This window comes from Loxodonta africana, chromosome 5 (assembly GCF_030014295.1).
Source record: "Loxodonta africana isolate mLoxAfr1 chromosome 5, mLoxAfr1.hap2, whole genome shotgun sequence".
Classification (NCBI taxonomy): Eukaryota; Metazoa; Chordata; class Mammalia; order Proboscidea; family Elephantidae; genus Loxodonta; species Loxodonta africana.
In genome coordinates this window covers 78,425,331-78,450,795 of record NC_087346.1, presented here as the reverse complement: position 1 = coordinate 78,450,795, position 25,465 = coordinate 78,425,331, and the positions used below count along the sequence as shown (strand labels likewise).

General features: G+C 37.3%; 2 protein-coding genes across 3 annotated transcripts in view; one reads left to right on the top strand and one right to left on the bottom strand.

Annotated features, from left to right (window-relative positions):
- The window catches only part of ART3 (ADP-ribosyltransferase 3 (inactive)), a 52,685-nt gene extending 40,486 nt beyond the window's left edge, over positions 1-12,199 (top strand). The window contains exons 3-10 of the mRNA XM_064285689.1: positions 192-224; positions 1,210-1,242; positions 2,263-2,292; positions 3,725-3,757; positions 5,630-5,662; positions 6,302-6,334; positions 9,700-9,732; positions 11,634-12,199. Coding sequence (XP_064141759.1) covers positions 192-224; positions 1,210-1,242; positions 2,263-2,292; positions 3,725-3,757; positions 5,630-5,662; positions 6,302-6,334; positions 9,700-9,732; positions 11,634-11,767 — 362 coding nt within the window. The 3' untranslated portion in view covers positions 11,768-12,199. The remainder of the gene's footprint in view (positions 1-191; positions 225-1,209; positions 1,243-2,262; positions 2,293-3,724; positions 3,758-5,629; positions 5,663-6,301; positions 6,335-9,699; positions 9,733-11,633) is intronic.
- A 1,949-nt stretch (positions 12,200-14,148) lies between these two features.
- Positions 14,149-25,465, bottom strand: part of NUP54 (nucleoporin 54) — a 39,503-nt gene continuing 28,186 nt past the window's right edge. Inside the window, exons 9-12 of one of the 2 annotated variants that reach the window (XM_064285687.1) lie at positions 24,972-25,079; positions 17,247-17,366; positions 16,832-16,942; positions 14,149-15,266 (exon numbers count right to left, since the gene is read on the bottom strand). In XM_064285687.1, the coding sequence (XP_064141757.1) occupies positions 15,138-15,266; positions 16,832-16,942; positions 17,247-17,366; positions 24,972-25,079 (468 nt within the window). In that variant the 3' untranslated portion in view covers positions 14,149-15,137. The remainder of the gene's footprint in view (positions 15,267-16,831; positions 16,943-17,246; positions 17,367-24,971; positions 25,080-25,465) is intronic. The other variant, XM_003414143.4, reaches the window with a different exon arrangement.

The window sequence follows — 25,465 nt, the reverse complement described above, 5'->3', positions numbered from 1 at the left end:
CATAAAGCTGTCTGATGGCTGACTCCTTTGAATACAAAAATGTAATTATTCTGCGACTTGCATCTCATTAGGTTGTGTCTAGGTTCTAGACTAAGAGCTGACAGATTAGATTACCAGTAAACACAGGCCAATGTGAAATCTTACTAGGGTAGGTTATGTCTAACTAATAAAATGTTATCTTTGTTTTTCAGGACTAAAAACTGAAAATTGTGTTGAGAACATGGGTAAGATATGCTTTAAAGTATTGTCTCTGTAATGGGAATTTTATCAGTGTTATTTCTCACGGGTATGGGTCAGAGCCACCCTACCACACTATAAAGCTATCATTTTCTCAAGGCTAAATTGCGCTATTGCGACTGCCTTTTCAGGTGGAGAGCCCAGCAGCCTGTGCTGCTTGCCATCTGCCCCCTTAGTTCTCCCCCCTCCCAGCCCACCTACCCACACCCTGTGGCTGTTTTCTCAAACACTGCATTGCCCTGGGCATGCAGGGACCATGCTACTCTCAGCCTAGCCTATCCTTACAGGAGCCAAAGGACTCCTGAAGGCCTGTATGTCCTCGCCCATTTCCCACATGATTTCTGCAGAGAGCTAAACTGTTAATCTTACATTTGGTGTCTTACCCAGTAACCCAGTGCTGTTGAGTCGATTCTGATTCATAGCGACCCTATAGGAGATAGCATTTGGAAGACTAATAAAGGCCTGTGGTTCTTTGGGGGAGGATAGGGTGACAGAATGGTAATATGGTCAGTCTCAGCATCCTCAGGGAAAAATAGGAGGATGTAACAAGAAGAATTTTTTCTCAGAGGACTATAGGAAAGATTTGGAAAGGTAGACAGGGGATACTAAAAGTATTCAGGAAACGGCATTATCAAATAGGCCCAACAAATTTGAACCAAAATGCCTTGAGCTGATGCATGCTTACGGTGCATCCTTTTGAGGATTTCCTTATTAAAAAGTTTGAAAATGAGGGTCCATTTCTCCATGTTTTCCTGCTTGCTTTTCTATGAATTCTTCTTCATGTAGTTCAAACAAATCTACACCCATTTGTGTTTGAGATTGAAATGTTAAACTTTCCCTAATAACCGTATTTTGTATGTATCTTAAATGTAAGCCAGCTCAAATCTTTATTAGTAATAAGTATATAAAAATAGATTGAACCTGATACATCTGAGTATGGTACAATATAATGAAAATATGTTTGTATTTCAGTGTATTTTCAACCCACTTATGTCTACAGCCCTGGTGAGTATGCCAATTAAAAAAATGAGTAATTAAAAAAAAAGAATCCTTATTTAAAAAAAATAACTTTTCCTTGTTTTAATAGTTCAGTTTTTAGCTGAAGAAAAAAACATACTTTCGGATACGGCAGATATGAGAGGGGAAAAAAAAAAAAGAGCCTGTTGCGGGGAAAATTACCTCCCTGCAAATGAGAGGGTTGGCTCCCTGGAGACTTGAGCAATATGGAAACTTTCTGGAGAATAAGGAGGTGGGACCTGAAGAGCTAGTCCCTCTTGGCATGGTCTGTGGACCTTTTAGGTACAGCTCTCTATTCAGTCATTGAGATGAGCCTCTGTGACACCAAACATCCAGATGAAAATAGAAAACTTTTTTTCTATTAGTCATTCGCATCTCTCAGATATCCTGATGTTTGATATAATTTAATTGAAATATCTGGGTAATAAGATCCATTTTTTCCTTCAGGTTCCACTTATGGATATAGCTCAAATCTTTGTATTTTAAGTCCCTTATTATGTGTTTGGCTCATGTGGCTACAATTTTTATCTTTGCTCAAGAGAAAAAAATATGTGGTGTTTCCTTAAATATGCAGTTTGATACTTGATGTTTAGAGAGATGTTTCCTGTCCTGATAGAAGTGACACATTTCTTGTCCCTAAGAACTTTCATGGCAACCGCTCTTCTTATTGGCCGATTGTGCCAAGTTCTCCTGGCTCCTTCATGGGGACCTCAGCTAACTCTTCAAGACAGACAGTTTTCTGGCTCCTTGAGATCCCCAGGAGGCTGCCTGTATGTGATTTTTTTTTTTTTTTTTTCAAAGTAAAGGGGATCAGAGGAAGGTTTCAACCTGTTAGCCAAGGTAGCATTTAGACCCTGGCTGACACTTGAATTCAGTAACAGTAGTTTGCTGGACGTACCGAGCAGTTCTTTATGGCCATATTACCTGAAAATAGTTTTTCCGCATCTGTAGTAACTTCCAGTTCTTTTGCTCCAACATTAAAACTGCTGTGTTTCTTTCGTAACTTAGATGAGAAAAACCAGAAGCTTGAAGACCCAGGTAAAAAATTTTCACAAACTCTGGAGCCTTACATTTTCAAGACAGCTTCTCTTAGGGGTGGGAGTAGGTGGGACTGGCCTGGTAAGGAAAAATGGAAAGAAGGCAGAGCCCACCTTAGCTTACTAGTATATCAGAGATGCTCCGGGGTTTCAGAGAGAATTCTTTAAAGAATGACGGAGTAGCTCTGGGTCTCCTGTCAAACAACACTTAGGTCATTCCAGCATAGCAGTTAGAGGAAGTACATAAGGAACTTGTTCTAGAGAACATCTTTTCTGCTTTAAGGCAGCTATTACATGAATAGAGGAAGGTGTGACCATTTATTCCCCAAAGCCTTGTAGCCCAAGGTGTGGGGAAGTGGCATACAAATGACATTGCTTCTTTCTAAATTATTTATTTCTAAACACAATTATTTATATATTTATTTCTGCCTCCAGCAGTCTAACAGATGCTGTTAGCTATATCCATTTGATTATCTAGTACATTCAAAATACAACTCATCTCCAAGGTTTTTTTGTTTTTAATGATTTTACTCAAATGTCTTCAGGGGTACTGACTGAGACAGGAACACTCGCATAAATCACTGGGAACATTATAAATTGAAACTTTTCTGAAGGACAGTTTCATAATATATATTATTAGCCTTAAAAATGTTCATACCTTTTGATGCAGTTATATCATTTTTAGATATTTGTCCTAAGAAAATTAGAGATGAACACAAAGATTTGTGTAACAAAAATGTTATCACAGTCACCATAGCAAATATTTAGAAATAACCTTAGTGTCCAACAGTTGGGTATTGTTAAGTGAGTTAAATTATATCCATACTATGACACACTGAACAACTTAAAAATCATGTTTCTGAAAAATATTTAATGATATGAGAAAGTACTCATAATATAATGGTAAATAAAAATAGGATATAAAACAGTATATTGACTATTATATTAACTTTATAAAAGTATATATGCACATATATGTATGCATAGCAAAAAGATTGCAAGGAAATATACCAAAAAAAGTTAAGAATAGTCATCTCTGAGATACGAGATTGATTTTAATTTTTAATTATTTCCTGTATTTTTCCAAATGGTCTATAATCATATTACTTTTATAATCAGAAAATGTTATTATTTTCTAATACACCACAATGACTTTGGATCCAGGTTTGGATGGAATAGTAAAAAAAAAAAAAAATCAAATCAAGAGCTATTTGTTTAATCTGGAAGAGATCCTAGGTTACTAACCATACCTGCCACCATAAGTTATTCAGGCTCCACTGGATTAAATTTTCTCCTCTTCTCCGCTTTCTTTCTCACTCCTGCTGTCTTACAAAGCTTTCAAAGTTTTCCACTGTGAATAGTCAAGTATAAGGTTAAATTAATTTTCAAGCTGATTGCATTTTTCGTTAAATAGTTCTTATTTTCATCCTTAGGAGTGGAAAGCCAGGAGCCTACTCTCCTAACGGGTAAGTCATCTTTTTACTTACTTTCTAGACTACCACTTGTCTGTCATTAATATCACACGCAAGTAACATTTTGCTGAAGATAATTCAAAAGTGGTTGCAGCAGTACATCAACAGGGGACTGCCAGAAATTCAAGCCAGACTCAGAAGAGGGCGTGGAATGAGGAATATCATTGCTGATGTCAGATGGATCTTGGCTGAAAGCAGAGAATATCAGAAAGATGTTTACCTATGTTTTATTGACTAAGTGGATCATAACAAATCATGGATAATATTTCGAAGAATGGGAATTCCAGAACACTTACTGCTCATGCAGAACCTGTACATAGACCAAGAGGCAGCCGTTCCAACCGAACAAGGGGATACTGCGTGGTTTTAAATCAGGAAAGGTGTGCATCAGAGTTGTATCCTTTCACCATACTTATTCAACCTGTATGCTGAACAAGTAAACCGAGAAGCTGGACTATATGAAGAAGAATATATGCAGAGGACTATATGAAGAGGACTTGAAACACATACTGATGAACATCAAAGACTACAGCCTTCAATATGGATTACAGCTCAACATAAAGAAAACAAAAATCCTCACAACTGGGCCAATAAGCAACACCATGATAAACACAGAAAAGATGGAAAATGTCAAGGATTTTGTTTTACTTGGGTCCACAATCAACGCCCATGGAAGCAGCAGTGAGGAAATCAAGTGATGTATTGCATTGGGCAAATCTGCTGCAAAAGGCCTCTTTCAAGTGTTAAAAAGCAAAGATGTCACTTTGAGGACTAAGGTGCACCTGACCCAAGCCATGGTGTTTTCAGTCGCCTCTCGTGCATGTGATGCCTTTGAATCATGGTGTTGGTGAAGAGCATTGACTATAGCATGGGCTGCCAGAAGAGCAAACAAATCTGTCTTGGAAGAAGTACAGCCAGAATGCTCATTAGAAGCGAGGATAGTGAGACTTCGTCTCACATACTTTGGACATGTTTTCGGGAGAAACCAGTCCTTGAAGATGGACATCATGCTTGGTAAGGTAGAGGGTCAGCGAAAAAGAGGAAGACCTTCAATGAACTGTATTGACACAGTGGCTGCAACGATGGGCTCAAGCAGAGCAACAATTGAGAGGATGGCACAGGACTGGGAAGTGTTTCGTTCTGTTGTACATTGGGTCACTATGAGTCAAAACCAACACGATGGTACCTAACAATAACAGACTAGCTACAAGGTTAGGAGACACGAAGGGGAAGCCTAGGACTAAGAACAGTACTGGGCATAGAGAGTTTGAGGAATGAGTTAAGCCAGAACAGTGAGACTCCATTCAACAATGGACTCAAACATACAAATGATCATGATCTTAAAGGTGGCCAGGACCGGAAACAGTTTATTCTGTTATTTGGAAGTTTGCCATGAGTTGGAGCCAACTCAGCAGTAACTAACAACAGTTACGTTCCAGGTGGTGTACCAAGCACTTTTATGTACTCACTACACTCACCTCACTCACCACAAACCTTCAAGGTAAGTATTTCTTTTGCCTAAATAAAGAATTGAAGCTCAAAGGGATTAAGTAGCCTGGTCAAAGGCATAGAGCTACTAGGTAACCAACCAAGCAGATACTTAAACCCTGTAATGTCTCATCAAAAACCCTATGTACTAGACTGCCTTGTGGAGATGAGGTTGGAGAGATAGGGGCTAGATCATGGGAGTTCTTGAATTCTAGGCTAAGAAGTTTAGACTTTGTGCAGTTAGAGAACAAAGAGCCATCGAAAGGCGTTTTTCTTGTTTTTTTCTTTCTTTGAGGAGATGGGGTGGTATAGACAAAAGGGGCGTTAACAATGCAAGATAACTGATTAGCATTAACCCATATTTATTTCTGCCTTCAGATATGAAAAACCATGAACCCACCCAAATACCTGGTAAGATGTCTTTCTATTTACTCTCTGGGCCCACGTTTGAAGTGAGAAGGATTCCCAGGGCATTCAAGAGACTATTGTCATGAGGCTATTGTTCATGAGTATTTCCCTCACAGCTGCCTGCCAGTCATTCAACAAAGACTTAGATGGGGAAGAAAAGAGAGAAAATGCCTTTCCTTCCTAGCATCCATGTGTCCCTGGAGCAGGAAAGTTAGTTCTGCTGGGGACATGACTGAGGGGCAGGCTGTGGGACCAGGATGCATGCAGTCTAGCACCTTCCAGGTTCCACAGATAAAGCATCTGCTTGGGGAGTTCCTCAATAGAAATCTCAAGTTCCTGAGCAAGCTGTTAGCTTTGGCTAACAAACATCTCAGTATCTGGGTTCTCCCACTAACAAAACAGTGTTCTCCTGGTATAGACACTAACTTAGTGAGATGCCGTGGCAGAAAGCTTCTTTAAGCTTGGTCTGGATTTTTACAATGAAGGTCCTTGTAGACAGAGCTTTTTAATACAAATCTGGTGAAAATACAGTGCAGGGGTCACCTTTGGTGCTGGTATTTCTTGAGCTCTTCAGATAAAGAGTTTGAAAATTGTGCTCACTAGAGCAAACTGCACGTCACTGAAAACTTCTTTCTCATTTAGGAATGAAAATCCCAGAACCTTTTTCATTACCTGGTAAGCAATGGTAGCGTTAACACAGGGGAGGCTTCCAGTTTGGGGAATGTAGACGTAACTGTCACCACTCGTCATTTAGGAGACCTTGAGCCTAAGTATTTTTTGCACAAGATTCCATCAGTGAGTGAAGGATCCAGGTGTTGTAACTTATGACCAAGTATCCTTCCCTCAACACTGATGGTTTCTCAAGTGTTTTTCTAGTGTACTTACTATGACAGGTTTAATCTACCTTTAAGATATAACCTTGAAAATGGATATTAGAAAATATAAGACTGTAGCTGAGGGCAAGGTCATTCAGGGGCCTTGAGCTTCTATGGCCAGAGAAACCACGCAGTGATTCTAGTCAGGCTCCTCAGAAGAACCTCAGAACTTAGGCTTACAGGGGAGGGGAAAAAATGAAAAGGCCTCAAATTTAATTTTTTCCTGGGACAAGGAGAAATAAAAATCTGTATATATATGTGTGGATATAACTTGATATCTTTTACTGGAGAACTCAGAGATGGGAAAGTCTAAGGATCCCTGCCCCAGCCCAGCATCTTGCCATTCCATGGGGAGCAGTGTCACTTCTCTGTGCTTCCCCTTTCTCATGTGGCTAACACTTGTGCATGCCTGCCTCACAGGATATCTGTAAGGACTATAAAAGCACAAAATCTCAGGGTCAAAGCCTCTATGCAGTGGTTTAAATCCTTTCTCCTGAGGTCATGTAGGGCTTTGAAAATAATTTTTTTTTGCAAGTTTTGTTATTATGGGAATGACCGTCTATTAAATAAATTAAGACTTTTAGCATTTCCTAAATTATACCCTGGGTGGTACAAGCAGTTAACATAGTTCGGTGCTAACTGAAAGGTTGGAGGTTTGAGTCTACCTTGGAATATTCCAGAGGTGCCTCAGAAGAAAGGCCTGGTGATCTACATCTGAAAAATCATCCACTGAAAACCCTGTGGAGTTACACTCTGGCACACATTAGGTTGCTATGAATCAATATTGACTCCATGGGAAATTGTACCCATCCACACAGTGCTGAGCTTTGGCTAACCTTGTTGTCTGTGCAAACTGTGTGCCATGTAGAGATGGCATCTTCACAGTTAGTTACACAAAGCACTGATACAGGCTGAGAGAGAAGTTCCATAAGCAACTGTTCTGTACTGATCCGGGTTGGCACTGTTGAATTTATTTGGCCACAACTTTGAGGCGAACCTCCAGCAACACTGACGACACGTGTGCCTCTACAGCTCATCGGCTTGCTGCTCCAGAGTTTGCAGAGTCATCTCACTGGGGACTTACTAGGCACAGTGTGGTTGTCTGAAAGGTGGCTGCCAAAAAGGATGTGGGGGATGAGTATGGGCTGTGTGGTCAGACAGAACCCATACCTTCCTTCATGAGGTCTCTCTTCCACTACTTTCCTCTGGGTGACTTTGTATAAGATACTTTACTTTTCCAAGCCTTTGCTTCCACATCTGTAAAATGTGGAAAAGTTCTGTTTTGTAGTTCTGATTAAAGACCCAAATAAAATCCGTTGTCATCGAGTCGATTCTGACTCATAGCAACCCTATAGGCCATAGGGTTCCCAAGGCTGTAATCTTTGCAAAAGCAGACTACTACATCTTTATTTCATCGTGTGGCTAGTGGGTTCAAACTGTGGACCTTTCAGTTAGCAGCCAAGCGCTTAACCACTGCACCACCAGGGCACCTTCAGGTAAATGGCAGCTATCCTTATTAGTATCTGAAAATCTCTAATTTAGGAATAAAAGTAGTACAAATGGATGAAAAACCTGGTAATAAATTCTTTTATTATTGGGGGTGGAGGCATCATGGGGTTCTGAGTCCTTTACCATAATCATTTGGTTAGCTCAGTCTTAAGAGGTCTGGGGAGAACACCCGCACGTACAGCTTCATACACCCCTGTTTGCAAGCCAGAGGGGGGCAATGTGGACAAGCCCTTTCCTAATAGTCCCTGCTATTATGGCTTTCATGGCCAAGCCAAGAAGTCTCTTTACCCGAAACTGAAACAGTTGGCCTCCCAGCTGCACCTGTCCGTTCCAGAATGAGGCAGGAAGCTTCCCAGGGTGAGCTAGCTACTGTGAGGAAATCTGTAGTCTCGGAAATAGCATCATTAAAGAGGTATAAATGAGAACCGTATAGCACGCTAAAATCAGGCCAGCCAATCAGTGCTCCTTACTTGGACTCTGCATACTCTCCAACAAATGAGCCACTAGGTTTTGGTGGAACTGTGTTGTACTGTGGAGCTCTGGTGGCACAGTGGTTAAGAGCTCGGCTGTTGACCAAAAAGTCGGCAGTTCAAATCCATCAGTCGGTCTTTGGAAACCCTATGGGGGAGTTCTACTCTGTCATATAGGGTGGCTGTGACTTGGAATCAACTCAATGGCAATGGTTTTTTATGTTGTGCCCTTTCCTGGAGGGCGCTGTGTAGTACACGCTTTTTAAAATGCAGTAACAAAACATATTTGCACAGGATCTCATTTGGTCCATTGACATAGATACTGTTACTGCCACTTCAGGGATGAGGACCTGAAACATAGGAAGGTTAAAGTATATACTTTATACTTTAGAAAGTATGAAAAATGAGAAATTTATTTTCCTTCAATAAAAGGAACAAAGTAACATGTAAGAGGTTAGAAAGAGACAGAACTATGACTAGAACTTTTCACGTTTTGTCACTGTCTTCTAGCCAGTGTAGTTACAGGAAATACACCTCTATCCTGGACTTCTAGACTTGGCATTAGGTTTCAAAGTTGTCAAAATGTGGTAATATTGTAGTATTTGCATGCCAGGCACACACTTGAAGGTAGTATAGCATAGTAATTAGGAGCACAGGCTTCGAAATCAGGTATTGCTACTGCTGATTACCTATGTGAGGTGTAAGTCACACCTCAAAACATTTCACAGGTGACTTGAGGGACACCTGTGAAATAGGGATAACTCTACCTACCTAACAAGATTGTAAGAAATAAAGGCTACAGTACACATACAGCACTCACTCGCACAATGCCTGGCACGTAATAATTAGTAAATGGTAAGACTTAATATTGTACTTGAGCGTCTGAGTTCAATATGGAGGAAAAAATGCATTTTTTGTAAACAAAATTTTAACTTTTATTTTAATGGAAACACCCATGTAAAAAAAAAAAAAATCAAAAGGAGCAAATGGGTAAAAATTAAACCTCTTCTCCCAACCCCAGACTTACTTCTAAACCTACTACCCTGCCCCATTGACCCTTAGCCAGCCCCTGAGATTTACCCCCAGAGATAACCAAGTTTGCATAATCTCCTTAATTAGGTTATTTTTTCTCTTCTGGATGAATATATGTACAATGCAGTTAACTCATAATTTGTTTATATTTTAGAAGACAGAAGGGAAGGAAATAGCGCCAATCCTAGTAAGAACCATCTCATTTCCTCAGCTGATAAATGTGTTTCTGCAATATAGAAAAAATTATAAATTTATTTTCTCTCAATAAAAGGAACAAACTTGCAAGGGTTTAAGGCACCATAATAATAGAATATATCCAAATGCTTATACATGTGTGTGGTGAAGGCAATTTGATTTTGTTTCTTAAGCAATCATTTTCACCTATATCTAGAGACTGTGCTATCTAGAGCAGTGGTTCTCACCCTTATTCACACAGTGCTCCCTTTTTCTAACAAATATTTTATGAATTTCTTACACTGTTCTGAAATAAGTCACAGATAAGACCTACCTGCACCATAAAAAATCAATATAATGTCTGTAACTTATAATAAAATTATTTATATTTCAATATGCAAATGTTTAGACTATACTAGAAGACTTAATGAATTAGGCAGATGATTGTATTTATTTATATGAGTAACTTGGATTTGAGAGAATATCAGAAGCTATTTCATATAAGAAGGCAAACAAAGCAATATTGTGGACCCTAGGTAAAACTAGTATGTTCAAAATATATTAAAATTGTCCAAAAATACTTTACTAAATGTAAAACTGAGTTAGGTTCTGGATTTGATCATTATAAATAGGTTTTTCACTTACATGTGTCTAGTAGTGCATTTGAAAGTTGTGTGGAAAGTGGGTCAGTTTTTCATTGTGCAAGACTGCCCTGAACATTGAAGGATATCTAGCCCTCTACCTCTGCGCCTTTGTTGAGACAATCAAAAAATAACCTTACAACCTTCCAAACTACCTCTTAGAGGCTAGTACTGCCCCTTGAGAACCACTGGTCTAGAGTCAAATATTGATGCATGAGCGCATCTGCCTGTTTCCCCATCAGTGTGCATGTAACTGCATGTATATAACTATGACATTTTATAAAGTTTACTATGTAATATTTATAAAATTTACTGGGTATTTTCTCTTGCTTCAGCCATGAAATCTAAATGATGATCCCATTTGAGTACTCTGTTATTAGTCTATTTAAACAAAAACACAGCTGTCGGTTATCTGACCTAAGGGCAGTGAGAAACGTCATTCTGAGATGAATGTACCCCACTGCTTCTCTCCACTAGTTCAGATGGAAGGGAAACAGTTTCTCAAACCAGTGTATGTATAACCGAACCAAACCGAAGCCAGTGCCATCGATTTGATTCTGACTCATAGCGACCCTATAGAGAGGGAAAAAAAAAATACATATATACATGGAAACCCTGGTGGTGTACTGGTTAAGTACTACGGCTGCTAACCAAAGGGTTGGCAGTTCAAATCCGCCAGGCGCTCCTTGGAAACTCTGGGGCAGTTCTACTCTGTCCTATAGGGTCGCTATGAGTCGGAATCGACTCGATGGCACTAGGTTTGGTTTTGGTTTATGTATATATGTATGTTTGCAGGATTTAGTGTTTAAAAATACAGCTATATCCAATGCATTTGGTAGATATTCAGATACATGTAGGAAATACACTTTGTCTTACTTGAATTAGAAGAGACACAGGATTATACTTTGCATAAACAGAAAATGGAAGTAGAAAATTGGCAAGGAACCCTAGAGAACTTGTGTAACAACAACAAAAATAATTCTCTGCTATATAGATATTAAATAAAAGCATGCTACCTAAGGAACTTCATTAGTCACATGCATTGTTCCAGCTGAAAAATACTAGATCACCATGCCCTGATCATATGTAAGGCTACACAGCCTGAAATCTATAATGAACTACATTTATTTGAAAATTGTTCCTGCTCGGAAATATTTCAGGTTAGTTTCTAACTCCACTTGAATGTCTTCGTTTAAGTATTCAGGATATATGGTACAGGTGGATACCTGATATTCAAAATGACTCTGCCAATGACTGTGTGTTCTCATTACAGCTCCGGGACCCCTTCCAGTTCCAGGCCCCAAATCCCATCCCTCCGCATCCTCTGGTGAAATGCTCCTTCCACCGTTTGGGACAGTCGTCATTTTAATCTGTGCTTCTGCTATAAATCTCTTTGTTGCTCTGTAGTGTGATATATTCTTTATTACCTGAAATACACTACAGGGATCCTACAGGAAATTTTAAAGAATGATGTATTTTTCATTTGTTGGCCAAAGTCTCCTGATAAAATGAGAATTGTATATTTGTTAGTCATTTTGCAAGTTCATAAAGTTGGTCCAGATAGGAATTGTAATAGAATTAACTTTTCACTTATTTCTGTATTAATCTTATGATTGCAAAAAAAAAAAACAAAAACAAAAAACTGTATACTTCTGTTCAGATTCAATAAAAGACTTCGATTATTTAAATATAATTTCATTCAGATTGCCAGATATTAAAATGTCTAATAGTAATGATAATGATAGTGGTTTTAATACCTGAATTAGAATTTTATTCTACCCATCTCTTTGAAGGCTTAAACTTCAAATAGTACCATCCCTCAATCTCATCTTGCCTCAATATATGAACACTTTATATTTCCGTAAACACAACAGAAATTCTGGTGGCATAGCAGTTAACTGTTACGGCTGCTAACCAAAAGGTCAGCAGTTTGAAACCACCAGGCGCTCCTTGAAAACTATGGGACAGTTCTACTCTGTCATAGGGTCATTATGAGTCAGAATCGACTGGATGGCAATGGTTTGGTTTTTTGGTTTTGCTAGAAACACAGCAGTTTACAGTATTTCACATGCATAGTCTCTAACTTGAGTCTTGGAAGTTATCCAGTACTTTTTTTTTTTCCTGAGGTATTACAGTGGTTGAACAGAAACTGAATAAGTCATGGACTTTGTAATCAGCATTTTATACTTTGCCAGTATTTCAAACAGGATTTAAGGCCATTTTTAAAGATACCAAGAAACTAAATAAAATCTAAATTAGGTGTCAGGAGTTCAATGTGCTTGAATCCTACTTACCTTTCTTCACATTCAGAATTCTGAGTAATGGCAATCCACAAGCACTGTTAGCCAGTTGAGGACTAAATACAGAACTTCTGGTAAACTGTACTGGAGAATATAACTTGGTCCTAAGGCCAAAGTGGGTCTTTCTGACACCCAAATCTAGAACCTGGTTATCACTTGCTTGGAACATACATGTGATACAGCCTGAATCCAGTTATCTAACCAGCTACATCAGCAAGGACCAACTGCCCGCCTTACACTTGCAGTTACCAGTGAGATGGAAACCTAGGAGGCTAACTGGGCCTGTCTTTAAAAGGCAGACCCTGGGCCCTGTCAGTCTCTGGGTGCTGCAAACAGTTAATGACACTCAGCTGCTAACCAGAAGGTTGGAGGTTGCAGTCCACCCAGAGGCACATCTGAAGAAAGGCCTGGAGATCTACTTTGGAAAATCAGCCACTGAAAACCCTATGGAGCAGTTCTGCTGACACATGTGGGGTCACCATGAGTCAGAATTGACGCCACAGCAACAGGTATGTATGTGGGGTAGGGCTGGGGGCTGTCTAGGTGTATTTACTTCATAGAACTGGGAAGTGCAGGGATCTTAACAATATCAGAACACAAAAAATTAAAGTCTAAAGGAATGCTCATTGTATGCATGATTAATGATCTGCCCACCAGAGAACGTGGCCCAATGAGTAATTCTTATCAGTTAGCTCAACAACTCTTCCTGCTGTAGGAGCGTGTACGGAGGAAAGAAACACCTCCTTCCATATTCTGCTACGTGGATGAGGATGGACGTTCCTATCACCTGAGCCAAAGACAAAACGTGAACCAAGAGAGAACTTCCTCTCTCAACGCTGATGGAATTACAGCAGTGGGTAGGAAAATATGATGGAAGGGGGCAATGTGGAAGGTTGTATAACAAATTGCATGCCATGAATGTGGTAAAAGTGGTCATAAACTCCTAGCAGCTAAATTGGAAAAAAAAAATCATCTTTAAGGTTCCCAGGCTCCTATACTGCTACCTAGTCTGCAGTGGGGGAAAAATTTCTTCAGCAGGTTCCTAAGAGGATGGACTCTGTAAATACAGTGAATCACACTCATCACTGTCTCCACAGTAAAATGGCAAGATTCATGGGGCTGTCTTTCTCATAACACTCTTCAATATAAGCCAAAGGATCAAACAGAAGTATGAAGTTAAAGTATTTCAAGAGGGGCCAGCTCATGCAGTTTATAGTAAAAACTGTTTAAGATAATTCGGTTGTTAAAGGATCACCATGTTACATTGTTTAAAAAAAAAAAAAAAACTCATTCCCACCAAGTCAATTCCAGCCCTAACTCATAGCCACCCTATAGGATAGAGTAGAACTGTCCCATAGGGTTTCTAAGAAGCAGCTGGTGGAGCTGAACTGCCGACCTTACGGTCAGCAGCTGAGCTCTCTCTTAACCATAATGTTGTCTAATTTAGATTTTTCTAGTGTTTTCAGATACTAATGATATATTAGAGAGTTCTTTTTTTTTTTGTATAGAGACCAAAGTTTATTAACAGTTACCAGGGGTGGGAGGGAATGGGAAAAGGAGGTTATTGCTTACGGAGTACTGAGTTTCAGTTTGCAGTGGTGGATAGAGAATTCTTCCTCCTAGATATCTGAAATAAGTTTTATATCAGCATTGACAAATATCCTTGGGAGGGAAAAATCTGGTTTAAAACAAGGAAAGACTAAGGTTCCTGAATTGTGATTATGACTTAGCGCTTGTGCAGATATAAATGGTCATTCTCCAGAAGCCAAATAAGCAAAACACCACACAGAACTTTATAAAATTAAAATCAAGAATTTATAAGGTTTCATCTTTAGAAATAAAAACATTTAAAAAAACAAAAAAGTTGCAAAAATGATAATTTTGTTATATCCTAATGTCTGTAAGTTCCAAATAAGTAAAATAATATAAAAATATATTTTCACATCTTTATAGAACCGAAGAAAACCACATTAATCATTAAAGATTCTTGGATTTTCTTTACTCCTCCCACAGATGAATTCACAAATATAAAAACTGATGTACATTTACCCTCTGAAGTACAAGTCTCCAGCAGCCGAGTCATTATTTTGTATGTGCAAAGTAGACATTTTATATTTACTTGCTATGGAAAGCAGAGTACAGGCTCAATGGAGAATAATCTTTAAACACTGATTATTTTTAAAGAACAATGCTGTTGTAAAAATGTACAATAGTACATATACTTCTGGGAATTTTGTACTTTTTTTTTTAAAGTAAATACAGCTTTCAGGTATAAATCTTTCAAAGGCTATCTTTGAACAGCTGTGAGATGACAATGTTATTTCAGATTTGATGAAAAAAAATCTGTCAGTAACCTTCTCAGAAACCAAGCCAGGAGAGGGTTGTTTTCTTTTTTCTCCACATAGGCAGTTCTCAAGGAGGACCTGAGGCAGTCAGAGGATGCACTTCATAAACCTCTAATACAAGGTAGTGAACTGTCAACTGAAGATACCACCTCTGATGTGGATGGTTTCATTCAGTCCATGTTCCACCAACTTTATATCTTCTAGATCATCTTTTATGATGCTAATCAGGTGGCTAAGGCCTTCCTGCTGTTGTTTCAAATGCTGGAATGAATGAAAGGAAAACATCTTTAATGTACTGAACTGTAAGCTACCCACAGGAAAGGACTTTTTCATTATTTTACTAGCAGTACATTACCTAGTAACTGTGCTCTGTATATAGTGGACACACATATGTATTTAAACATTTATACTATGTCTTTTGCTAATAAAACCTTTACGAGACCTACAGTAAAAGACAGACTCTAAAGAGCAAATATATAATGAACAATAGTTTCAACTGCAGTTTTATAGATGACGCAGATTTTTTTAGACAGCCATCCTGATAACCTTTGATTAAAAACAAGGGTATGATAATAAAACAATTCAAAAGGTATTCAAAATAATCACTTGAAAGTAACAAAATAATCACCTGAAAACTAACAATTTTCATGTTCTGAAGTACAAAGTATGTAGTGATGGCAATGTTGATGACAACAACAGTTGCTAACATTTGTAACAGTCCTTTCCATGTGTTAGGGCCCTGTTTTACCAGCTTCACAGGTGATTAACTCATTAAAATCCTTCTAAGCACCCTTTCGGGTATATTATCATCTCCACTTTACAGATAAGGAAACTGAGACACAAGTAAGTCACCTGCCCAAGGTTACAAACTAGTAGTTGGTGAGCCAGGATTCAATCCCAAAGCCATATACTGCTTTTCATCACTTTAGAAAGGTAGGTATTCATACTACTGCCAAATTTACTACAGTTTTCACACAAACTCTTCAATATAGCTCTTTCTTATATTTTGCTAGATTCTTTTGTTAATTTTTCTGAAAATGTTTAAAATGGCATATAATCAAGTGTATGTATGCTTTCTAAGAACCTGAGAGCCAAATTTGTTTATGAGACATTAAACAGCAATATCCATCCTAAAGCATGCAATAAAATTGGATTTGTAGATGTAGCATTTATAATGAAAAGGCTGGCAGTTTAAGCCCTTCTCACCCCACCCTACCCGTCAGCTTTTCTGGAGAAAACCTGTTGGTCTGCTCCTGTAAAGATTATAGCCTAGAAACCTTATGGGGCAGTTCTATTCTGTCACAGGGGGTTACTACGAGTCAAAAATCAACTCAGAGGCACCGAACAAAATCCTCAGGGCTATGCTGACAATCCTAACATGTTCCACAGAGTTTACTATCTTAGTATATTTTCTTTCAACACAATCAATGGTTAGACAGCTTTCACTTAAACAATATGTATTTATACCAATAAACATAAATTAGAACAGTGCTTCCCAACCCTTTTCATATGAAGTTGCCTTAGAGACAAGTGGTTAGGGGTTCTGGCCACCCCATACTCCCACCCAGCTGCCCGGAGGGCCGAGGGGATCAAAGTCTCAACATATTTATAACCCCCATATTGCATACACACCACTCTCTGATCCTGACATCCGCAGGTTCTGTAATTTGACGGAGGTCCTGAGATTTTGCATTTCTAATGAGCTCCCAGGTGATGCTACTGCTGCTGTCATGGGCTACACTGAGTAGTAGGGGTCTAGAGAACTTTGGTGCCTTTGCTACCTCTAATTTCACCTTTTAAAATGTGCACCTTGGTACAACATTTACCTGCTTGATTTCTCGTAGCAGATCTGCATCTACGTAATACCTTTCTTCAGATTTGACTGCTCCAAAATGATTCTGCATCCTGATTTGGGACATCAATTCATTTAGTCGGCCCTAAAAACAAGACTGAGTTAAATCACAACTGCTAACAACAGCAACCAAGCCTGCAAGAAAATGTTTTCTCTTCTAAAAGGACAGTTGCTATATTAAAAAAACTCACACCTCCCTCTGTACATTATTTGAAACATCTACAGACTGAAAACACCCTGATTAAAAGTTTAGAAAGGAAATTTTGATCAAAGAGAACAAATACTTAATAAAAACAATTATGCAAAATTTCTTTCTGAAGGCTACTCAACAGTTTTCTGCCAATCCACCTGAAACATATTCTAGCTTTATGGTCTTATTGAGCGCTCACCTTGAACTGAGTAGGGGCATTTAGTTCACACTGAATTGTATCTAATTGAACTCGCAACTGCTCTTCATCTGCCTGGATGGCATAACCACTCTTCCTCTGAATTTCCTGTTTTATTAGGACCTATGCAAAGAAAAAAAAAAAAATTTTTTTTTTTAATGCAAAGAAAATCCAGTAATATCAATTATCATCTCTTTTCAATTACGTAATTTTTTTTACAATCAGTTGTTGAAAGAAATCAGCTGGATATTACATGAACACTCAATACAGTAGGGCTTATTAACAGTTCAACATTTGAATTGTCAATTTTAATTAGACAAGTTACTGAGTGACACTTTTTTAAATTATGGTATTTTTATAGCTTAAAAAATAGGCAACATAATACCAGTTTTAGACATTTACAGCTTTTCAAAATTAAACGTTCTTTATATATAAACATGACCTATAATTTTTAATTTTTTTTTAATTGATTTTCTTTGATTTTTTTCAAATTACAAAAGCAGTATGTGCTTGTGGAGAAACAATACAATATGACCATATGTAAAGACACAGCAAATTCTCCCACCCTACTGAGACAGTGTTAACACACTGTTGCGCATTCTTCTGTACTTTTTTCCTTGCTCATACAAACCCGCCAGGCGCTCCTCGGAAACTCTATGGGGCAGTTCTACTCCGTCCTATAGGGTCGCTAGGAGTCGGAATCGACTCGACGGCACTGGGTTTTCTGGGTCATACAAATATATGGAAGCATATACACACATATGATTCAAAAGTGGCTTTTTTCCTATACTACTAAAATAATACTGTGCACATTATTCTACAGCTTTTTTTTTTTTTTTAACAATACATCAGGTGAGGTCAGCACAATGATCAATAAAGGCACGCTTGGCTCTGCTTCTCCCCAACTCCAGGCAACCCCTTGTTAGAAATCTAGTATAAATCCCTGTATACTTTTATTCATGGTTCTATAATCATATATTTTTTTCATGAACAAATACACATAACAAAGGTTTTTAGTCATCTAATTTTCAAAAAAAATGGGATATACATTTCTCACTCAACAGTATGGTAATCTTTAAGATATTTTGCTCTAATTTTAATATGGCTGCATAATTTTTCATGCATTAACAGTTAATTTATTCAATCATTCCTCTATTGATGGGCATCCATTTTGTTTCTAGTTTAGGTACTATGAAAACTGCTGTAATAAACATCTTTGTATATGTATCTATTTTTACTTACTGGTAGAGATACCCAAGAATGAGACTTCTAGGCTTAAAAGTTTGTATGTGTTTTCAGTTCTAAAAGAAGCTGTTAGATTGCTTTCCCAAGAAATCCTAATGATTTAGGTTCACAAGCCACATGAGAAAATCCTTTCTCCCACATTCCTGTCAGCAATAAGGTAGCTGCTTGTTTAAATTTTTGCCAATCTAATGAGTATAACAGGGTCTCACATTTTCCTGATTCTAAGTAAGTTAAAGGAGCATCTTTTTATGGTTAAGAACTCCTTGACATCTGGTCTTCTATAAACTGCCTTTACACATCCTTTGACCCTATTTCAATTAGGTTCTTGTCAAATTATAGGCTCTCTTTGTATACAATAAATATTGATGAACTGTGTTGTTCACAAATTTTTTCCTCCTGAAATCTTATCGCCTGACTATTGACAAACTTTTGCTACACAAAAACTTCTGTTTCTTATGTAACCAATTTCATTTTAGTTTCTAGTTTTCTGGTCTAAGGTCTCGCCAGCCCCTAGGTAATACATGTAGCCTTATAAATTTCCTGAGACTTAAGTCTTTAATCTACTCTATTTTTTGTATATGGTGTGATACCAGTACCAGTTTCTGCTGAGTTCATGGCAACCACATGTGTATCATAGAAGAACTCTGTTCACAGGGTTTTCAAGGGCTGATTTTCTGGAAGTAGATTGCCAGGCCTTTCTTCTGAGGCACCTCTGGTTGGACTCAAACCTTCAAACTTTTGATTTGTAGGCGAGGGCATTAACCCGATACAGTGGTCCAATTTTATTACAGATGGATAGCCAATTACCCCAGCATTATTTATTAAATAAACCCACTGAACTGAATACATTAAGTAACACTTTTGTCACATATTACATTTTTCTATTTCTGGATTTTTTATTCTATTCCAGGAATTTTTATGTCCAACCCTATGCCAGTACCACTTTGACTTGGTTACAGAAGCTTTTAAATAGGTTCTAAACTCTGGTAAAAGGCAGGTCTCTCTCTCTCTCTTTCTTTTTCACCCCATAAACTAGTCTCAAATACCTATATCCTTCTTATATAAACTTAAAAACTGTTTTACGCAATTAAAAAAAAAAAACTGGAATTTGTTTTTAACTTTCAGAAAATGGATATTTTTATATTAAGTCTTCTCATCTAAGAATACAGTTTGTGGTTCATCTGTCTTTGTATTTGAAAAGGCCTTATATCAGATTTTGTACTTTCCTCATCAATTTACTCCTAAGTATCTTAGTTTTGTCATAATAGTGAATCAAATTGTTTTACTATTTCCACTGATAACATAAAGTTGACTTTTGTAGATTTATCTTATATCCATTTACCTACATTGTCTTACTAATTCTATTAGTTTATTCCCTTTGTTTCCTAAGTACGTGATCATGTTATCAGCAAAAAAGAGAACCTTTAATCTCCTTTCCAATGTTTATTTAATTTCCTTGCCCATTATATTCATGAAAACCTCTAAGATTAACATTAATAATGATAATATTGGGTATCAGTAGTCTAGTTCTTGAATGTAATTTTAGTGTTTTAGCATTTTGCCTGTTATATTTGCTGTTTACTTTTGGTAATAGTCTTTATTATTTACTTTCCATTTAATGTGTGGATATTAATAAATTATGTTGAAAAATTTCCTGATACAGAACCAACCCTACATTCCTGAAATAAACCTTACTTGTTCACAATATTCTCCTTTAGAATTTGATAAATAGCTGGATCCACTTTGCTAATGTTTCATTTAGAATTTCTGCATTTGTTGTGCTTTTTTTTTTTTTGGTCAGATTTATTAAGGTATAATCCATATATAACAAAATTCACCCTTTTAGGTGTACAGTTCAATGTCTTGACAAATGCATTCAGTTATGTAACCACCACCACAATCAAAAAACAGAACATTTTTATCACCACAAAAAGTTAGTTCCCTAGTGTCTCTCATAGGTACTCACCCCTCTCTCCTCACTCCCATCTCCCGGCAACTACAGATATTGTCCGTATCTAACGTTTTGACTTTTCCAGGCTGTCATATAAATGGAATCATGCCATATGTATGTGGTTCTTTTCAGTCTAGCTTCTTTAACTTAGCAAAATTTGCATCTCTAGCAGAGAATACCAGAAAGATGTTTACTTGTGTTATTACTGACTATGCAAAGGCATCCGCCTACATGGATCTTAACAAATTATGGATAACATTGTGAAGAATGGGAATTCCAGAACAGTTAATTGTGCTCATGCAGAACCTGTACATAGACCAAGAGGTAGTCATTTGAACAGAACAAGGTGATACTGCATGGTTTAAGATCAGGAAAGGTGTGCATCATGGTTGGATCCTTTTTACCATACTTATTCAATCTGTATGCAGAGCAAATAATTCAAGAAGCAGGACTAAAAGAGCAACAAAGGGCAGCATCAGGATTGGAGAAAGACTTATTAACAACCTGCGATATGCAGATAACACACCTTGCTTGCAGAAAGTGAAGAGGACTTGAAGCACTCACTGATGAAGATCAATGACTACAGCCTTCAGTATGGATTACACCTCAACATAAAGAAAACAAAAATTCTCACAACTAGACCAACAAGCTATATCATGATAAATGGAGAACAGACTGAAGTTGTCAAGGATTTCAGTTTACTTGGATCCACAATCAACACCCATGGAAGCAGCACTCAAAAAGTCAAACGACATATTGCATTGGGCAAATCTGCTGCAATAAGACCTCTTTCAAGTGTTGAAAAGCAAAGATGTTGCTTTAAGGGCTAAGGTGCACCTGACCCAAGCCATGGTGTTTTCAATCCCCTGATATGTATGCAAAAGCTGGACAATGAATATGGAAGACCAAAGAAAAACTGATGCCTTTGAATTACGGTGTTGGTGAAGAATACTGTATATACACCATGGACTGCCAGAAGAACAAACAAATCTGTCTTGGAAGAAGTACAGCCAGAATCCTCCTTAGAGGTGAGGATGGCAAGACTCAGTCTCACACACTTTGAACATGTATCATGAGGGACCAGTCCCTGGAGGACATCACGCTTGGTAAACTAGAGGGTCAGTGAAAAAGTGGAAGACCCTCAATGAAATGAATGGATTGACACAGTGGCTGCAACGATGGGATGCAGCAATGACTGTGAGGATGGTGCCGAACCGGACAGTGTTTTGTTGTACGTATGGTTGACAAGAGTTGGAACCAACTCAATGGCACCTAACGACAAGAACATATTTACTAGAAACATCTGTCTATAAATTTCTGGGAGGGTACTAAAAACAAATGGAGAAGTGAAATGGTGTAGCTTTTGGAGAATACTTTGGCAGTTCCTCAAAAAGTGAAACATAGAGTTTCCATATGATGCACGAATTTCACTCCTAGGATTACATCCAAGAGAAATGAAAGCATACATCCACACAAAGACTTGTACACAAATGTTCATACCTGCAGCTTTTTTTATAATAACCAAAAACAGGAAACAACCAAAATTCCCATCAACTGAATAAATAAATTGTGGTACATCCATACAATGGAATATTTTTTCTCAATAAAAAAGAATGAAGTATTAAAACAAGGTAAAATATGGATGGCCTTGAAAACATGCTAAGTGAAAGAAACCAGTCACAAAAGACCATATATTGTATAATTCCATTCATATAAAATGTCCAGAATAGACAAATCCATAGAAACAAACCGGTTGTCTAGGGCTGGAGGGGTTTGAGTGAATTGGGGAGTGGCTGTTAATGGGTACAAGGTTTCTTCTTGGAGTAAGGAAAACGTTCTAAAATTGAGTGGTAATGGTTGCACAACTCTGTGAATATACTAAAATGACTGAATTATGCATTTTAAATAAATAAATTTTATGGTATGTGAATGGTATCTTAGTAAGGCTGTTTAAAAAAAAACAAATGGAGCCTTCTATATTTTTCCTTTCGTCTGGAATAATTAAAATAACATTGGAATTAGTTCTCTTAAGAGGTTACACAGAATTCAGCAATGAAACCATCCTGCCTCGGTGCCTTTTTCCATGTTGGTATCTTATGTTTCTATGGTACCTGTCTATTTAAATTTTTTCTTCTTCTCAGATTAGTTTTGGTAATTTTTATTTCACTAGAACATCATCCATTTCCTCTAGGTTCCATATTTGTTGCCAGGAATTGCATATAGCATTCTCTTCTGTACATCTGTGGTAATGTCTCCTTTCTCATTAATTTTTCATATTTTGCTCTTTTTCGTTAATCAGGCTTATTTGGTATTTAGCCATTTTAATGGTCTTTTTTAAAAAATGGCCTTTACAATTTATTCTCTTAGGTTTTTTTTTTTTTTTCTGCTTCATTCATTTCACATTTATCTTTATTTCTCATTAGTTTCTTTTGGCTTATCTTGAGAGTCCCTAATTTCTTAGGATGAGTACTAAGTTCCTTTATGTTTTGCCTTTCCATTTTAAAAATGAAGACTTTTTAAGACTGTACAATTTCCTCTCAGTATAGCTTTTGTTGTGTCCCATTGGTTCTGATATGTAATGTTCCTATTTTCAGCACAGTCTAATTTCAGTTTTGGTTGGTATTCATTCTTTTATTTTCTCTTTTTAGTATGGAAGTTCTAGTGTCTTTTTTCATCCATTAATGGTTACCCTCTCTTTTCTGGCACTCAAAATCAGGTATCAATTTTTTCTACTATTTTACGAAAATCAGGCATCAGTGATCTCATATATGCTTTCCTTACACCAAGATGTTTTATTTCTTCACTGCTTCCCTCCACCCCCTCAATAAGAACTTTATTTTTATGTTTCTCACTCAACCTTGTGAGACCTCTCTTACAACCTGTAGGTTTTGTTGGCAAAGTACTTTTAGTTTCAGATTATTGTTTTCCTTTAAAAAAGATAAAAAAATAAAAAAGATTATTGTTTTCCTGTATCTTCTATTATAAAAGCTCATATTTAACACTTCCATTACACATGTAGTTTAATCATTATCCATTCAGATTTAAATACAGACAGCAAGGTGAACTGCTTACCATTTTCTCTCCTCTTCAACCTGCCCTAGCCTGAAGTCTCTAACTGATTTGTCCTTTGTCTGCAGTCCTTTCTTAGCATTTTCCTCAGAAAACATGGGTGATATAAACTTTGAACCTCTGTAAATCCACAAATATCTTCCTTTCACCTTAACAGATGAATGATCGCTCAATTTTGGTTTGGAATTCTTGGATTACAGCACTTACAGATGTATTCCATTATCTTCTCATCTTCAACACCAGGATACAGAAGTCTGATGCAGATCTGATTATTCCTAACATATAAGTTGATTTTCCTGCCTGAAAACTCTATTTTCAGAGTTCAGCAATTTCTTTTACCAGAATATAACTACATGTCTTTTCTCATTAATGCCACCTAGAACTCAATAAGCCCTTTCAATATACAGACTTGGGCTTTTCTTTGGCTTGGGGAAATCATGTTTAATACATTTTTAATTATGTTCCATTTTCTCCTTCTGGAACTCCTGTTATTCACATACTAGATCTCCTTGATCTAAACTCCATATCAGAGATCTGTTCCCTTATTTCTTTGTATCTATTCTTCCACTTGATCTTCCCAGTCACTTATTTAATTCATAAGAGTAACCACCCTCTTCAATTTCTACCAATTTTTGTTTGAAAAATCTGTTTTAAGTTCCACAAAGTATTTTTCATTGTTGTACAGTAGCTCCAATTATTATTTTTTTGTTCAAGACATTAACTGACTTTTGCAGCAGCTCCACTTTGTTAGGAGCCTGTTTCAACTGTTCCTCTTTCTGGTCAAAGAGAATACTTGCAGATTACTTACTAATTACAAGGGGAAAAATACACCTTTACAAAGAAGAGATCTGGCAATTATTGCTCTAATCAAGTCATCAAACTGAGCACTCTTGATAGTGGAATATCCTAAAATTATGTGCCTTCTGATGTGATGCAATATAAAATATATATTACTACTCGTGAAGTATTCCTGCCAAAAATGTTTCATCTGAATCTTTCATACCTGTAAACTTCATTTCTAGTTTATGGAAAAATGTTCCCCACTTACAGGGTATGGAGGAAAAAACTTAAAAGACACCTTGAAGAAAGAATCAGACAAATCGACACTGTGTAAGAAAACTGGCCTAGACTCTTGAAAACGTGAATGACATTAAAAAAAAGGGGGGGATGGGGGGGCTGGACTATTCTAGCTTTAAAAATACTAAATAACATAAAACCCAATGAACCTTGGTTAGATTATTAGAAAAAAAAACAAGAAAATTATAAAAGACAATTTGAGACAACTGGGAAAATCTGAATAAGGACTGGATATCAGATATTCAATTATGAGGTGTCAACAATGTTTGAAACTTAACTTTCAAAAGATATAGCAAAAAGAGGAAAAAACAATGTGGCAAAATGTTAACTCTCTAGATCTGAAAATTTTTAAAATAAACTTTGAGGAAAAAAATCCAAATTATTACCTGTAAAGTTCTGTGGGAAAGATCCATGAGTTTTCTTTTGTACTGTGCAATTTTGGCCATAGTTGTAGTTTGATTCTTCTGTAACTCACTAATATCTTCTGATATGATCTGTTAAAAAAAATTTTCTGAGGTAAATCAAATACAGAGATCATAACTATTTATCGCGTACGCCAATATACAAATTACCTATATACAAATAAACCTTTCCTAGCTCTGTTGTTGTGAGGTGCCATTGAGTAGATCCTGACTCATGGCAACCCCATGTGACAGAGCAGAACTGCCCCCACAGGGCTTTCTTGGCTGTATATATTTACAGAAGCAGATCGCCAGGTCTTTCTCCTGTGGAGCTGCTGGGTAAGTCTGAACTGCCAGCCTTTCAGTTAGCAGTCTAGCACTTAACTGTTTGCGCCACCATGTCTCCTTTTACCTAATTCTAAGGTAAGGTAATGCTACAGTTCATATATCTGAAAATATAAACTCTTCTCTCTATATTT